This window comes from Acipenser ruthenus, chromosome 43, assembly GCF_902713425.1.
Source record: "Acipenser ruthenus chromosome 43, fAciRut3.2 maternal haplotype, whole genome shotgun sequence".
Classification (NCBI taxonomy): domain Eukaryota; kingdom Metazoa; phylum Chordata; class Actinopteri; order Acipenseriformes; family Acipenseridae; genus Acipenser; species Acipenser ruthenus.
In genome coordinates, this window is record NC_081231.1 from 5058745 (window position 1) to 5077135 (window position 18391).

At 43.5% G+C, this 18391-nt stretch overlaps 2 protein-coding genes across 4 annotated transcripts in view; both read left to right on the forward strand.

Annotated features, from left to right (window-relative positions):
* The window catches only part of LOC131709392 (butyrophilin subfamily 2 member A1-like), a 98000-nt gene extending 79620 nt beyond the window's left edge, over positions 1-18380 (forward strand). The window contains exons 1-4 of one of the 3 annotated variants that reach the window (XM_059011923.1): positions 3588-3820; positions 12746-12822; positions 13022-13369; positions 17715-18378. In XM_059011923.1, the coding sequence (XP_058867906.1) occupies positions 12750-12822; positions 13022-13369; positions 17715-18022 (729 nt within the window). In that variant the 5' untranslated portion in view covers positions 3588-3820; positions 12746-12749 and the 3' untranslated portion in view covers positions 18023-18378. Of the gene's footprint in view, positions 1-3587; positions 3821-12745; positions 12823-13021; positions 13370-17714 lie in introns of those variants that run through there. The other 2 variants (XM_059011924.1, XM_059011922.1) reach the window with 2 other exon arrangements.
* Positions 1-18391, forward strand: part of LOC117970885 (butyrophilin subfamily 1 member A1-like) — a 79584-nt gene that overhangs the window by 44968 nt on the left and 16225 nt on the right. The window lies entirely within an intron of this gene.

Consider the following 18391-nt stretch of genomic DNA (forward strand, 5'->3'; position numbering starts at 1 on the left):
TCTCAGGTTTGATGGGTGCCTTCTCAAGACTGCAAGTTTCAGCTCTTTCCATAGATGTTCGATAGGATTCAGATAAGGACTCATAGAAGGCCACTTCTGAATAGTCCAATGTTTTGTTCTTATCCATTCTTGGGTGCTTTTAGCTGTGTGTTTTGGGTCATTATCCTGTTGGAGGACCCCTGACCTGTGACTGAGACAGAGCTTTCTGACACTGGGCAGTACATTTCGCTCCAGAATGCCTTGATAGTCTTGAGATTTCATTGTGCCCTGCACAGATTCAAGTCACCCTGTGCCAGGCGCAGCAAAGCAGCCCCAAAACATAACCGAGCCTCCTCCATGTTTCACTGTAGGTATGGTGTTCTTTTCTTTGAAAGCTTCATTTTTTCGTCTGTGAACATAGAGCTGATGTGACTTGCCAAAAAGCTCCAGTTTTGACTCATCTGTCCAAAGGACATTCTCCCAGAAGGATTGTGGCTTGTTAATATGCATTTTAGCAAATTCCAGTCCGGCTTTATGTTTTTCTTTCAAAAGTGGAGTCCTCCTGGGTCTTCTTCCATGGAGCCCACTTTCGCTCAAAAAGTGACGGATGGTGCGATCAGAAACTGACGTACCTTCACCTTGGAGTTCAGCTTGTATCTCTTTGGCAGTTATCCTTGGTTCTTTTTCTACCATTCGCACTATCCTTCTGTTCAATCTGGGGTCAATTTTCCTCTTGTGGCCACGCCCAGGGAGGTTGGCTACAGTTCCATGGACTTTAAACTTCTTAATAATATTTGCAACTGTTGTCACAGGAACATCAAGCTGCTTGGAGATGGTCTTGTAGCCTTTACCTTTACAATGCTTGTCTATTATTTTCTTTCTGATCTCCTCAGACAACTCTCTCCTTTGCTTTCTCTGGTCCGTGTGGTGCACACAATGATACCAAACAGCACAGTGAGTACTTTTCTCCATTTAAATAGGCTGAATGACTGATTACAATATTGGAGACATGTGTGATACTAATTAAAGAAACTAATTATTTGAAATATCACTATAATCCAATTATTTATGATCTTTTCTAAGGGGTACCAACAAATGTGTCCCGGACATTTTAGAATATCTTTGTAGAATAAGCAATAATTCATCTCTTTTCAAAGCTTCTTTGCTTTATTCTATGACATAACAAAGGCATGCAAGTATACATGATAAAATAGCTTTAATTTCATCACTTTTCAGGAGGAATGAAGCATTATTTCAATGAGCTGTAAGGGTACCAACAAATTTGAGCACGTCTGTATTTTAGTCTATTTTATGATCCTCCATCCTATCTCCTCAGGACATTGTTGATAGTTTCTGTCAACCCTAACCCTAACATCTTCTTCTCTATCCTAACCCTAACATCTTCTTCTCTATCCTAACCCTAACCTCTCCTTCTCTCTTCAAACCCTAACCTCTCCTCCTCTCTTCAAACCCTAACCCTAACATCTCCTTCTCTATCCTAACCCTAACCTCTCCTTCTCTCTTCTAACCCTAACCTCTCCTTCTCTCTTCTAACCCTAACCTCTCCTTCTCTCTTCTAACCCTAACCCCAACCTCTCCTTCTCTCTTCTAACCCTAACCTCTCCTTCTCTCTTCTAACCCTAACCTCTCTTCAAACCCTAACCCTAACATCTCCTTCCCTCTTCAAACCCTAACGTCTCCTTCTCTCTCATAACACTAACCTATCCTCTCTTCTAACCCTAACCTCTCCTTCTCTCTTATAACCCTAACCTCTCCTTCTGTCTTCTAACCCTAACCCTAACATCTCCTTCTCTCTCCTAACACTAACCTATCCTCTCTTCTAACCCTAACCTCTTCTTCTCTCTTCTAACCTTAACCTCTCCTTCTCTCTTCAAACCCTAACCTCTCCTTCTCTCTTCTAACCTTAACCTCTCCTTCTCTCTTCAAACCCTAACCTCTCCTTCTCTCTTCAAACCCTAACCCTAACAGCTCCTTCTCTATCCTAACCCTAACCTCTCCTTCTCTCTTCAAACCCTAACCTCTCCTTCTCTCTTCAAACCCTAACCCTAACATCTCCTTCTCTATCCTAACCCTAACCTCTCCTTCTCTCTTCTAACCCTAACCTCTCCTTCTCTCTTCTAACCCTAACCCTAACCTCTCCTTCTCTCTCCTAACCCTAGCATCTCCTTCTCTCTTCAAACCCTAACCTCTCCTTCTCTCTTCTAACCCTAACCCTAACGTCTCCTTCTTTCTCCTAACACTAGCATCTCCTTCTCTCTTCTAACCCTAACCTCTCCTTCTCTCTTCTAACCCTAACCTCTTCTTCTCTCTTCTAACCCTAACCTCTCCTTCTCTCTTCTAACCCTAACCTCTCCTTCTCCCCTCCTTGTTTCTTTCAGTGTTCTCCTCTCCCTCAACTCCATCGCTCTTCCACCCTGTCTTGCCTTCCCTCTCTCTCTCCCCTCCACTGTCCTTCTCTTTTCCAGTCTCCTGTAATCTCAATGGGAATGCATATACCAGGTTATCACTATTTAGTATTAGTGTCTGTGTGATGGGGTCTTACGTCACTTGTGTGGATAGCCGCTGTTTACAACACAGAGAGACAACTGGGAGGTGGATTTGAAACGGCGGCACAGGCGCGCAGGATTTATTAACACAAACAGAAAAGAAAGTAAAGGTGGTCATGTGACGTTACCAGCCATGGTAACGCACAGAGGACACATACAGCAAGCTGTACAAAAGGTAAAATAAAACACAGTACAAAAACTACAAATAAATGGTGCCCCAGAGGGCGAGCGCTAGCCTTATAAATGAGGCGTCCCGCTCCAGGAACCGGCTACACTACGTAACCCTCGCTATACATCACATGGGATCGCTATCCCCTCACTAACCTACTCATGAGCCAGTATTCATACAACGACTCCTGCTGCTTCATACGGCCTTGACTGGGCATTGCCTTCACAAGCACCGCTTGCAGTCTCAGGGTTGCGTAGCTGTCGTTCCTGCAGCGCAGACCCTCTCCTCCCGAGTATACGCGGCTCCCCTCTGGCATGGCGTTACAGTCGCCCCGAACCATCCCCCGCTGATGCTTTTGAACTGACGGACACTCGATCAAGACCCGCCCACCTGCTGATTGATGTCCAGCACAGCCAATCACCTGCTGCCCTTCCCCTCAACCAAGCCTAGCAGGCAGCAAGTCTCAATCAAGTGCCCATCTGGAAAACAATAATTCAATTAAACAAATCAACTCCACAACGACATACAATAAACCCATTTCCCCATACAAATTATATCCACACTAAATACACACGTGCAGGGCAATTGCCCTGCTACAGTCTGTGTTACAATTTCACACATATCTACAGAACCGTATCCACTTGTGTTGAAAATGGACTGTTAGCCAAAACTAAATAAAAGATCACAGAAAAGTTGTATTAATTTATTTTAAATTTTTCAGATTAGTCTTTAAATCCCTCATGAGCTCCAGTTCTGTGAAAAGGATCATGTGTTGGTTAGTTTTATGAGGCGTGTCTGAACCAGGTACACATTCTTACACTGGCAGACAGTGTGTGGGCGTGTTCCTAAAGGGCTGTTTCTCAGGTAACGGTGCAATAAAACCAGGAATTGCACTTTGACCTGTGCTTTAGCTTTAGACAGGCTACTTCAGGCTAGAAAGCTGATCAAACAGATGGGAAGTTCTTTACAGAGTGTGTAAATCTTTAGAATCCACTTCTCATATCTAAACTCAGCTGTACTGATGCGGTTTAAAAAGCTGCTTCTATTTATTCTTAAAGAGCTGAACTGAAGCACAAGGACAGAGTGCAGGTGAAAGTGAAAGCAGGTAAGCAGACTCTAAATCTGTGTGTTTAAAGTTACAATAGCTAATAGAACAGCTCTCTTCAACATTAAGTGGTGTGGTTCTGACAAATCTAGCGTTACCCGTCCCCGCATGCTGCTACAGCCGTTTAAATAAGTACCTGTAATTATTCTTTTCATTGTTAACACCCTGACAACTTTTTACACTTATAACTTTAAAGTGTGTTTCAAAGCTCTTTTCAAAATGGCCTCTCTAGTGCACTTATAGTGGAAGGACTATTGCCAACATTGTCAAACAGGGAACACAGCGATAACGATCCATGATGTGGTACGGAACAGAAAAGCCAGAGCACTTACAGACTTGGTTTGTTAAAGAGCAATGTAATGAGGAAGACACAGTCTGTGATTGAGATAAGAAGTGATACTGGTCAATGGGATGTGGTTTACAGTGAGAGAGCAATGCAATGAAGACACAGTCTGTGATTGAGATGAGAAGTGATACTGGTCAATGGTATGTGGTTTACAGTGAGAAAGAGCAATGTAATGAAGAAACAGTCTGTGATTGAGATGAGAAGTGATACTGGTCAATGGTATGTGGTTTACAGTGAGAAAGGTAAATCAGTAACTGTCATCTGAGGAGCTGGAATCAATTCATTAAATTATGTGACTCCACATAGTGTGAAACACTGCAATGGAAAAAAGGTGTGTGAGTGTTTATCTATTTTTTACCTGGAGCTCAAAGCCCACAGATTATCATTGAGGAGAGGAGCCGGTTTGTGAACACTATCGAGTCAAACCCCATAGATTATCATTGAGGAGAGGAGCCTGTTTGTGAACGCTATCGAGTCAAACCCCATAGATTATCATTGAGGAGAGGAGCCTGTTTGTGAACGCTATCGAGTCAAACCCCATAGATTATCATTGAGGAGAGGAGCCTGTTTGTGAACGCTATCGAGTCAAACCCCATAGATTATCATTGAGGAGAGGAGCCTGTTTGTGAACACTATCGAGTCAAACCCCATAGATTATCATTGAGGAGAGGAGCCTGTTTGTGAACACTATCGAGCTCCTGAGGTTAAGACTCGAGCCTGTTCACGGGTCCAGCACTAAACATCCTGTGCAGCTCTAATATTTATGACAAACTAGTATATTTAATAGTTACAATCAGTACTTTAAACTAGTAGAGCTGAATAACTCTGAGCACTCTGTCAAGCTGCTTGCCTCTCTCTATGTAACAAAGACAGAATCACTGCTGTCTCCGCCCCTCATCTCCACTCCTATTGGCTGTGCTGCTATAGAGCTTGCAGCCTAAATACAATGATGTTAATGTAAACATGTAAATCCAAAGCTAAATGAGAAAATGTTACACTTTCTGGCTCCGGTTTGGGAAATACTAAACCCCCATTTTCAGTGATGTTTCAGGTTTCAGCATTTGTTTTGGGCACGCCGCTGATTTCTATTGGCTGCTCTGTATGTCAGTCACACTGGCTACTCTTCAGAAGCGTGGAGTGATACACAGCAAACTTCATAACCTTGATAATGTCTGAATTATTATTATTATTACTTTTCTGCAGTAGGCTATAGTAATCCTGTGCTGCACAGTTCATATACTGTGTCCTGCCATTGTCCATACACTGCAACACACACTGAGAGCCATTTCAACCAGCTTCTCTCTATAACCCTAACCCTAACCCATGCACTGTTCATGATGTTTTTCACCTGCAAAGCTGCTATGATTTCTATATAAACCCATATGAGGCAGTCCGTGTTTAAGATGCAGTTCAGAAGTGTGACTTTGTGCTTGATATTGTCACAGTTTAACATGGAAAGTGACTAAGCAATCAGAGTGCATCTTTTAGGACTGCCTGTATATTTGTTTCAGTCTTTATAGCTCTATTACACTATAAAGTGGGGTATGTTTAGCAGTGCTGGTTCAATGCACAGTACAAAGTGCAGCATTGCTGAAAGTGTGCAGGATTATTCCCTTCTTAGAGCAGCTCAATCGTTCAACATACATGTAAATATGTATTCATATTTTTTGGTATTATTTACGTTATGTCAGTCAGTTTTATGTGTAATATTTTTCAGAAAGGAGACAGCTACCAATGGAATGAAGTGAATGATTTATTGAATTGACAGACCTGCCTGTAAATGATTATGTTGTTATTTGAATTTGGTCCATAGTCTTGCCCATTGGAGCTTGTTAGCCGCCCCTGTGCTGGCAAAACTATAATACATTAAATATATGAGTTAGATCAAAACTAATGCCAGCGGGCAGGACAAGCAGCACCCGAGGCCACCTTCCCCCTGGACAAGACACGATGCAAGGAGAAGGCAGGGGAGGAGGGGACCAAACAAACACTGAACGATGAGGGAGGAGGGGACCAAACAAACACTGAACGATGAGGGACTGGATGAAAGAGGGTATTTATATGGTTTGATGAATGATAAGGGCGAAGATGAAAGAGGGTATTTATATAGTTCCATGATTACATATTTGATGAGGGGGCGGTTTCTCCTTTCAGAAATACAACTGCGTTTCCAAAGAAATTCCCAACACAAAAATAATGAGTTCTGAGTAAAAATAAAGAAACTTATTTAGAATGTTGTCTTTCAGTGTATTAAAAAAAAAACACTAGGATGTGTATTTAGTTCTGCCTAAATATATGAGAAATTTAATATTTATACCTTTTAGAGTTGTGCATATCTAGAGAACATCTTTCCTGTTGTGTTGAAACTCACTGAAGACCTTCTTTAGCACAGCAAGTTATTGATCTCTCGGCAGATGGAGGCTGTTTTTCTGTCTATCTCTTTGTCTGTCACACTGGTCCCTAAAAAGGTCCTTCTTCATCACAAATCAAGAGGATCAGAATCTGGGGCTTTTGGAGGCTCCCTGTTTATTTGTCTCCATCAAAGTGTTTGCATGCACTGTCTCTGAGGAGCACTGATTCACTGTGATGAAACTGGACATGATGGAGCACATGCTAAAGAGTATCACACTGTGTCAGTATATGAAGCCATCTGTCCCTCTGTTTGCTTGTGCACACAGTGGTTAAGGGTGTAGTGATTTAAGAGCATCAGACTGTCAGTATATATGAAGGTATCTGTCCCTTGATTGGCTAGCAGCACATGCGTGTGTAAATATTTCAGTACAAACCTACATTCTGGTCTGGTCAGTGCTTGTATACAGTGTGGATGTTTTATAAGTGTAAGTGAAGCGGAGTGTTTCAGCCACCCAGGAAGGGTTTTGTGTTGAGAAATACAGTAAGGTAGTGTTGTGTGTTATTACCTTCTTATTTTCTCAACAGTATGAATCACAGTGGACAGGAATCAGCAGATATCTCAACAGTAAAAAGCCATGTCTGTTGCACACTGTGGAGATTAACATTGAAGGACACTGTGTGAATAATACACCCAGGGCCCTATTTAGCAAATATGTGCGCAGCCACTATCGCTAGGACAAAAATGACAACACTAGCGAACCACCGCGAAAGCACATGAAATGTGATTCAGCAGTCGGGTCTCATGCGTGGGCTAACGTACATCAAATAGCGAATCATGCACCCAGCCAATCAAAGCACAGGATTCCACATTCCCTTTAAGAGCACCTGTGCACCTGTGATAATGAACGGAGGGCATTTTTAAACCAAAAAAAAGAAGGGAGAAGAATAGGTCCCCTTATGATTTACGTAGAGGTGTCTATTCTGTGTTGGTGTGTAGCTGCACATGAGTGCAATCGATGGCTCCCAGGAAACCAGGAAATCCATACCCCCAAGAAAACTCTGCTTTGTATTTTGTTGCAGCTCGTGAGACAGGGAAATGGATGAATTCTCCTCTCCTGTAGGAATCCAGTGTTTCTTTTATTCTCTTTTTTTTCTCTCTCTATCTTTTCTTTACCTGCTTCCCTGGTAGTTTCAGTGGTATTTATACTCGACCCATGTATTGTGCGCACAGTTTAGACCTTGTTTTCACATGTCAATTGAGACACAAATGCTAGCACTGCTGATAGTTTGCTAAATTGCTAATGCTGACTTGCCGGGTGGGCACTAAATCACGGTTGCTAAATTGCATAGGTGGGCAAAGTCTTTTTGCCCTCAACGTGCGCCTGATTTTGGTGTGAATGTCTGCAAAAGTGTTTTGTGATTGCCTTGGAGGTTTGCGAACATTGCTAAATAGGGCCCCCAATGTTTAATTTGTAAACTTATGTTTTTATTATATACTGTTATTTTAGTGGCTTCAGAGTTGGTACGGCGTCAGTGAATTGGAGAAAAAAAACTGCGAATCTGGTAACCATAAATTACATGGACAGTGCGAGAAACTAAAGCTCTGATAAACATTTGGTCAGACACCAAAATCCAAGCCGTACTGGACAAAGTCTTTTCTCAAATTACATTGTTTAACGCCTAAAGTAGGAGAACAGAGCAGAATTATGTACCTGAATACTGCACTCTCTCCTACTGCAGGCATTCAACACATGTATTCATTAAATTAGCAAAGAGCTCCCCACATTCCCCTGCTTCCCTCCACAGCAATATGCAAGAATCTGAAACATGCTGTTAAAAACTGGAGCAATACTTCAACAGCTGCCATCTTTCAAGATACCCTGCAGGATATTGTAAACATCCGGTTCACAGACCATATAAACTAACCGAGTGCACTTGCAAACTGCATTGTTAACACTGTGTGTTCCACTCTGTACAGTTCACTGAAGATGCCTACAGTCCCTCAGGACTCAGTCTCTACCGAGTGAATTATGAACACCCTGTTGTAACAACCAGACTTTTAAGACACAAGCCAAGACTAACTGATTTCAAAAACAGATAATTAAAGACTGATTGACAGCAAATAATGGGACCAAAAGTTCGTGGGTAAGAGTGTCATAATCTTCAGTAACCTTTTTATAGTGGCAAAAAACTGTAGAACAGTACAATGTCGATACAAAGGAAGCAAAATATACCTTAAACATTGCTCTAAGAAACCTCATAGCACAATAGAATGCATAGTGTATACACTGATATAAATATTCTGGCAGTGAAACAGCAAGTAATACAGTAAACAGTCAAAATGACCCTGTTAACCCTGGGTATTACTGGTAAGAACGATTCGCAAAAACAGCTTGAAACACAATGAAGAAGTATTAACACAAGTTAACCAATCCATGTAAAATTAATGCAGTTATAAAGTTCCTTATTGCAGAAAAAAGACAAACCAAACAAAGTCAATCCAAAAAACAAAGTCAAACGTGCTTCAAAACAAAACAAACTTGCAAAAAACATATTCCAGATAAAAATAAAGTATCAAAATAAACGCCCATAGTACTATGAAGAAAAAAAACAATTGTAATCCAGCATTGTCCAGCACAAAAAAGAAAAAGTTTTAACAGACCGTCTCACCCCTTCCTGCCGTGTGTCCGAGGACCGGCTGCGCGTTGTTCCTGGGATGTAAATCGATCTGTTTTCTTCAGTTTCAAATAATCCATATAAAACGAACGGTATTCCAAAGCTGTATTCACGACAATTAGCTCAGTGCTACTCCATAAAAAATGTTACATCGTTTCTAGATAAGCTTAAATAATTTAAAAAGCAAAAAAGAAACCGCAACAAAACTGCAAACGACACTCAGCTCTCCTTTCAGGCCATCCTCTCATTTCCCACAATACGCTCTTTATCAATGAAACCCAGGTGAATTGAATTAAAACAATTACCGTAACTGGCATAATATAAGGGCCTTTACATAGAAAAAAGAAATAAAATGAACCCCAATGAATCCCCCCCAAACCTGGACAACTAAGCCAAACGGGAGATAGGCTAATAAACAAGGCAGAAATGAACAATTTATTCTAACCTGGCCAGGTATAATCCATTCTAATTAAAGAACAGATAATGATGTTTTTTTAACATCATTTATGTGGCGGTCGCCACACTGTACAGTTCACTGAAGATGCCTACAGTCCCTCAGGACTCACAGTCTCTACTCAGTGAATTATGAACACCCTGTACAGTTCACTGAAGACGCATACAGTCCCTCAGGACTCACAGTCTCTACTCAGTGAATTATGAACACCCTGTACAGTTCACTGAAGATGGCACTCACTGTAATTGGGGTGTAAGTTGAAAAGCCTGAACTGTCCCAAATTTGCCTCAGACGTGTTTTACAGTATTTTGACATTCAAAAGCCAATGGCTTTATTTTATACAAAACACAACATATATTATTACTGTTATTGTTATTATCAGCAATAGTAGTTGTGTGCAGTAGCCTACAATTCACCTGTTATACGATTTGAAATGTAACGGATACAGCTCCTATATTTAAAATACTAACTAAGCAAACCGCAATCGAGATAGGAGGACGTGCAAATGTGTATGGCTTCATTTTATACAAAATTATTATTATTATTATTATTATTATTATTATTATTATTATTATTATTACTATTATTTCAGCAGTTTTGAATGATGCAGTGCAACACAGGACAGATGCAGTTGTTGTGTCTTTTAATTTGCTTGCTGTCTTTGTAAAGGTTAGTGAAATGATGATTCTGATTGTGATTATTATTCATCAGTGGTCTGACCGCACTAACCTCTGATTTCACTGTAATCCGTGTTGATTTGCCTCTGATTTCACTGTAATCCCAGTTGATTTGCCTCTGATTTCTCTGTAATCCCAGTTGATTTGCCTCTGATTTCTCTGTAATCCCAGTTGATTTGCCTCTGATTTCTCTGTAATCCCAGTTGATTTGCCTCTGATTTCACTGTAATCCCAGTTGATTTGCCACTGATTTCACTTGTGTCTGACAGGGCAAAGGCTGACCTAATTTTGGATGAGTTGACTGTGAACCCCCTGAACCTCCCCACAGGTCATTCATTATCTGTCAGTTGAGAACCTTCACCTCTGTCATTAAAACTTAATTAGATTCATGGCAGTGGGGTCGGTACCACATAATACTATCAGTTCAACACTGAGAGTGATAGTCCAGCCTAATTCTCCATGCAAACAAATAAATAAGTTATTTTCCCACCATTTGTTTTGTGTAGTATTCCTGTGTCTACAACACACCAAGCATCATAAAAAAATAAAATAACAAATAAACAACCAATTACCTTTCGGTGCACCGAGGACAAGACTCAAAAACTGACTGACCTGCTTTAACAAATAAAGAAACAATACCTGCCCCACCCATAATTGCTGGCCAGCAAAGTATGTTTAAGACAAAGATGTTTCCCCCCGTTTAAACCAGATGAGAGGAGAAGGACACTGCGGTGTAGCGTTAGTAAACAAAACCAAAAGGTGTGGGGATTTTTACCTGTTGCTGGAACACTTTTAATCTAACAAAACAAGGCTTATGAGACCGGGATTTAACCACACGTCTCAGATTACCGGACACTTTACTTTTGGAATATACTCACATGGCTCTAACACTGCAGACACAGAAACAGCACGTCTCCAGAACACTCATCTACAGCAGCAGCACACCGAATCTCAGGTCCCCCGCATCTGTCGGTCCTTCCTCTCTTGGCCCGTATCACACAAAGAGGCAGTTTATATAAGCAAATAAAATTATCCAATAAATCACTAATCAATCAATTAGAAAAGAAACACAACACATAAAATGAAGCACTTGTAACAAAACATAAAGACACCTAGTTGCCTAGGACCCAATACATAATCAAAGTAGCACCGTTACACTAATGCACACTGAACCCGACATTATTTTTTTAAATATAAGGAGTCTGAAAAATATGTGTCTTATATTTTGTGGGAGAGTTGCATTTATCGGTCAGGAGCAGGGAGATGCAGACAACAGGAGGCAGTTCTGGGAGCAGGAAGTACTTGCAAAAAAACAGAGTTTGCCAAGGATTGTGGCAATAATCATGCCATTGTGTAGAGCCTAACGATAGTATTATCATCACCTTGCAATGCCAGTATTATCACTTTCCGTTCAGGGGCATTACAACAATGTCTGTGTGTGATGCACAGTAATATTATTTAGGTCTATCCATATATTACAAAGAAAATAAAATGGGACCAAGAATAGAGCCCTGGGGGACACCACAAGTAATAGCAGATAATCCTGATACAGACTTCCCTAAAGAAACAGAGTACTGTCTGTTAGATACGACTTAAACCAGTTTAGAACAGTTCCAGTCAGGCCAGCCCAGCTTTTAAGATGCTCAATTAAAATGTCCTGATCCACAGTATCACTGAGGTGTAACAGAACCACAATGGATATAGAGTTAGAGTCTGCACTCATCAGTAAGTCATTCACCACTCTGACAAGGGCAGCCTCTGTACTGTGAGCAGATTGAAACCATGACTGAGCTTCTCTAGAACATTGCTACAGTCCAGAAATCTGTGGAGTGGATCATTATTATTATTATTATTTGTTTATTTAGCAGACACCTTTATCCAAGGCGACTTACAGAGACTCAGAGAGTATGTGAACTATGCATCAGCTGCAGAGTCACTTACAATTACGTCTCACCCGAAAGACGGAGCACAAGGAGGTTAAGTGACTTGCTCAGGGTCACACAATGAGTCAGTGGCTGAGCCGGGATTTGAACCGGGGACCTTCTGGTTACAAGCCCTTTTCTTTAACCACTGGACCACACAGCCTCCTACATCAGCTACTACCTTCTCAAGAACATTGCTACAGTCCAGAAATCTGTTGAGTGGATCAGCTACTACCTTCAAGAACATTGCTACAATCCAGAAATCGTAGTTGATTGCGTACTACCTTCTCTCAAGAACCTTAGCTAAGAATGGCAAGTTAGAAGCTGGTCTAAAATTACAATCCAAGTTGGATTTTTTGACTAAAGGCTTAACCAAAGCAGGTTTGAAGGCAGCGGAACATTCAAATAAGAGCCATCCTGATGAATGTGATCCCTGATATTAATCTGTTAGTGACACACAGCTTTAACTAAGAGATCTTTATCATTGTTGTTTTCCAGGGAAATGAAGATGAGATTCCTGGGGAGGACCTGTCTCATTGTCTTGAGTTTGCTACCAGCTGTTTCTACACAGAGAGGTGAGAGGGACTGTAGAAATGAAACTGATCCATTGAGATGCTCCCTCTTATTTCCAGGGTCCTGTATATAGCTGCCTGCATTGATGTATGGACTCACAGAACTTAGCTAATAGCTCTCAACTATTTCTAATTCTAGAGTCCTGTTTTGAGAAATGGTCTATTTGTTTGCAATTGCTTTACCTCGTCTTTTCTTTCTCAGGACGATGGACTGTCATTGGCTCTGATCAGCCTGTCATTGCTGAGGCTGGTGATGATGTCATCCTGCCCTGTCACATTTCACCCAGAGTCAGTGCTGTGGACATGAAAGTGAGGTGGTTCAGGGAGAGATTCGACAAGCCTGTTCATTTATATCTGAACCAAAGGGATCAGCTCAGCATACAGGACAGTGACTACCGGGGCCGCACTGCTCTCTCTCCCTCTGCACTGCAGAGAGGCGATCTCTCTCTGAGACTGAGAAACCTCCGGCCCTCTGATAGAGGTGTCTATATCTGCTATGCTCATGATGGAAATCAGTATGAAGAAGGACAGGCTGAAGTGATAGTCGCAGGTCAGTAATGTTTGATACACAAGTTGAACCCCACTACTAATGTATTCCCAGCTCCTATCTCCATTACAAAACTCACCATGACTGTAAAATAAAAAAAATGTAGACAAGCAGTATTCTGAATGATGGTCATGACATATACAACAGTATGTACAGAACAGTATAGAATATGAATCACCACGTTACAAACATGGCAGTGTGACATGCTGTCAGGATGGGAGTGGTGCGTGAATAATGAAAAAACGTCCGTATTTATTTCTCAAAAGTCAATAATAAAGCCGCCCCTCTACCATCATTGGTATCGGGGGGTATGCGTCGTGATTTCAGTCTCCAACAAAACAAACAACAGTTATTTATCATTGCACATCAATGTGCTCTTCAGACAGGGGGGATGGTGGTGCTGTGCAGTGCATTGTGGGTGGTGGTGCTGTGCAGTGCAGTGTGGGTGGTGGTGCAGGGCAGTGCAGTGTGGGTGGGGGTACTGTGCTGTGCAGGTGGTGGTGCTGTGTTGTGCTGTGCAGTGTGGGCGGTGGTGCTGTGCTGTGCAGTGTGGGTGGTGGTGCTGTGCAGTGCAGTGTGGGTGGTAGTGCTGTGCTGTGTAGTGTGGGTGGGGGTGCTGTGCTGTGCAGGTGGTGGTGCTGTGTTGTGCTGTGCAGTGTGGGCGGTGGTGCTGTGCTGTGCAGTGTGGGTGGTGGTGCTGTGCTCTGCAGTGTGGGTGGTGGTGCTGTGCAGTGTGGGTGGTGGTGCTGTGCAGTGCAGTGTGGGTGGTAGTGCTGTGCTGTGCCGTGTGGGTGGTGGTGCTGTGCAGTGCAGTGTGGGTGGTGGTACTGTGCTGTGCTGTGCAGTGCAGTGTGGGTGGTGGTGCTGTGCAGTGCAGTGTGGGCGGTGGTGCTGTGCTGTGCAGTGTGGGTGGTGGTGCTGTGCTCTGCAGTGTGAGTGGTGGTGCTGTGCAGTGTGGGTGGTGGTGCTGTGCAGTGCAGTGTGGGTGGTAGTGCTGTGCTGTGCAGTGTGGGTGGTGGTGCTGTGCAGTGCAGTGTGGGTGGTGGTACTGTGCTGTGCTGTGCAGTATGGGTGGTGGTGCTGTGCAGTGCAGTGTGGGTGGTGGTTCTGTGCAGTGCAGTGTGGGTGGTGATGCTGTGCAGTGCAGTGTGGGTGGTGGTGCTGTGCAGTGTGTGGTGGTGCTGTGCTGTGCAGTGTGGGTGGTGGTGCTGTGCTGTGCAGTGTGAGTGGTGGTACTGTGCTTTGCAGTGTGGGTGGTGGTGCTGTGCAGTGCAGTGTGGGTGGTGGTGCTGTGCAGTGCGTGGTGGTGCTGTGCTGTGCAGTGTGGGTGGTGGTGCTGTGCTGTGCTGTGCTGTGCTGTGCAGTGTGGGTGGTGGTGCTGTGCTGTGCTGTGCAGTGTGGGTGGTGGTGCTGTGCTGTGCAGTGTGGGTGGTGGTGCTGTGCTCGGCAGTTGGGTGGTGGTGCTGTGCTGTGCAGTGTGGGTGGTGGTGCTGTGCAGTGCAGTGTGGGTGGTGGTACTGTGCTGTGCTGTGCAGTGTGGGTGGTGGTACTGTGCTTTGCAGTGTGGGTGGTGGTGCTGTGCAGTGCGTGGTGGTGCTGTGCTGTGCTGTGCAGTGTGGGTGGTGGTGCTGTGCTGTGCAGTGTGGGTGGTGGTGCTGTGCAGTGCAGTGTGGGTGGTGGTGCTATGCTGTGGTGTGCAGTGCAGTGTGGGTTGGCTGCTCTTACTCGGCTGTAACACAGAAACACAAAACAAAACAAACAAACATTAGCAATCATGTTCAGCATGAGCGGCCGTACTCATGTAGCTGCGCCCCCTTTATACCAAAACTCCTCCCCGTGATCAGCCCGGCGCCAAGGTTTATCCAATCACTGTCTGCCTCGCAGCTGATCGCAATGGAGTTTATGATCGCAGTAGAGTCGTTCAGTGTACGTGCCGCTACACACTTCCTCCAAGAAGGCCGAATTCTGGTTTCAATCTACCGTCGAGTCAGCCCATCTAGGAGGAAGCTTACACCAACCTTACACAGTGCCCTTTCTGGTGGGGAGGGAGATTTACAGCTCAAATACCTTCTGTCTCTGTCACACATGCAGACAGGATGCTGAACAGAAACACAGACTCTCCCTATACCCTCACAATCTGATATTCTCAATAACCTTTACTTAATAATGTTAATGCCAAGTTTCACAACAATCGATTGAGCAGTTCTCTGGATATATAGAGAAATCTGTAAATGTGTCATACCTACAGTACATACCACCTCCCATAGATCCAATTCACAGGGCATAATATAATACAGGGGAGCTGGGATCCTCAAAGGAATGGATATGTCAGCACTGACACAGTAACTCATAATATAATACAGGGGAGCTGGGATCCTCACAGGACTGGATATGTCAGCACTGACACAGTAACTCATAATATAATACAGGGGAGCTGGGATCCTCACAGGACTGGATATGTCAGCACTGACACATTAACTCATAATATAATACAGGGGAGCTGGGATCCTCACAGGACTGGATATGTCAGCACTGACACAGTAACTCATAATATAATACAGGGGAGCTGGGATCCTCGCAGGACTGGATATGTCAGCACTGACACAGTAACTCATAATATAATACAGGGGAGCTGGGATCCTCACAGGACTGGATATGTCAGCACTGACACAGTAACTCATAATATAATACAGGGGAGCTGGGATCCTCACAGGACTGGATATGTCAGCACTGACACAGTAACTCATAATATAATACAGGGGAGCTGGGATCCTCACAGGACTGGATATGTCAGCACTGACACAGTAACTCATAATATAATACAGGGGAGCTGGGATCCTCACAGGACTGGATATGTCAGCACTGACACAGTAACTCATAATATAATACAGGGGAGCTGGGATCCTCACAGGACTGGATATGTCAGCACTGACACAGTAACTCATAATATAATACAGGGGAGCTGGGATCCTCACAGGACTGGATATGTCAGCAATGACACAGTAACTCATAATATAATACAGGGGAGCTGGGATACTCACAGGACTGGATATGTCAGCACTGACACAGTAACTCATAATATAATACAGGGGAGCTGGGATCCTCGCAGGACTGGATATGTCAGCAATGACACAGTAACTCATAATATAATACAGGGGAGCTGGGATCCTCACAGGACTGGATATGTCAGCACTGACACAGTAACTCATAATATAATACAGGGGAGCTGGGATCCTCGCAGGACTGGATATGTCAGCAATGACACAGTAACTCATAATATAATACAGGGCAGCTGGGATACTCACAGGACTGGATATGTCAGCACCGACACAGTAACTCATAATATAATACAGGGGAGCTGGGATCCTCGCAGGACTGGATATGTCAGCACTGACACAGTAACTCATAATATAATACAGGGGAGCTGGGATCCTCGCAGGACTGGATATGTCAGCACTGACACAGTAACTCATAATATAATACAGGGGAGCTGGGATCCTCACAGGACTGGATATGTCAGCACTGACACAGTAACTCATAATATAATACAGGGGAGCTGGGATCCTCACAGGACTGGATATGTCAGCACTGACACAGTAACTCATAATATAATACAGGGGAGCTGGGATCCTCACAGGACTGGATACGTCAGCACTGACACAGTAACTCATAATATAATACAGGGGAGCTGGGATCCTCACAGGACTGGATATGTCAGCACTGACACAGTAACTCATAATATAATACAGGGGAGCTGGGATCCTCACAGGACTGGATATGTCAGCACTGACACAGTAACTCATAATATAATACAGGGGAGCTGGGATCCTCACAGGACTGGATATGTCAGCACTGACACAGTAATTCAGTATATAATAAAGACATATCACACAAGGAGAGCAGACCTGGCTGGTGTGTCTATCTGTGTGTGTCTCACTGTCTCTATTCCCTGACAGTCTATCTGTGTGTGTCTCACTGTCTCTATCTCCTGACAGTCTATCTGTGTGTGTCTCACTGTCTCTATTCCCTGACTGTCTATCTGTGTGTGTCTCACTGTCTCTATTCCCTGACAGTCTATCTGTGTGTGTCTCACTGTCTCTATTCCCTGACAGTCTATCTGTGTGTGTCTCACTGTCTCTATTTCCTGACAGTCTATCTGTGTGTGTCTCACTGTCTCTATTCCCTGACAGTCTATCTGTGTGTGTGTCTCACTGTCTCTATTCCCTGACCGTCTATCTGTGTGTGTCTCACTGTCTCTATTCCCCGACAGTCTATCTGTGTGTGTCTCACTGTCTCTATTCCCTGACAGTCTATCTGTGTGTGTCTCACTGTCTCTATTCCCTGACAGCTCTGGGGACCCAGCCCTCAATCTCTATGGACTCTACACAAGGAGAGCAGACCCGGCTGGTGTGCAGATCAGAGGGGTGGAGCCCTGAACCTGAAGTGATCTGGAGAGACAGGGATGGAAACAATGTGACATCACTGTCCAACACAACAGTGCAGAGGGACAGTCAGGGGCTCCGCAGTGTCAGCAGCTACATCAAAATCAAACAGCAGTCCAACGTGTTCTCCTGTCTGGTTAGAAGTAAAACACCCAAACCAGACTGGGAATCCAAACTCCACATATCCAGTGAGTCTCACATGTTTGTGGATTGAGCCTGACTGACACTGACCATAGATTACAGTCACCATGATGTGGCATCAACATCTGAATCAAACACATGAACTAGTGGACCAATCAATATCTGAATCAAACACATGAACTAGTGAACCAGTCAATATCTGAATCAAACACATGAACTAGTGGACCAGTCAATATCTGAATCAAACAAATGAACTAGTGGACAAGTCAATATCTGAATCAAACACATGAACTAGTGGACCAGTCAATATCTGAATCAAACAAATGAACTAGTGGACCAGTCAATATCTGAATCAAACACATTTGGGGGTGGTGTTGTGCAGTCCTCTATTTTGACTGTCTGCAGTGTTTGGGGATGTGTGTGGAATGCTCACTATGAGGGG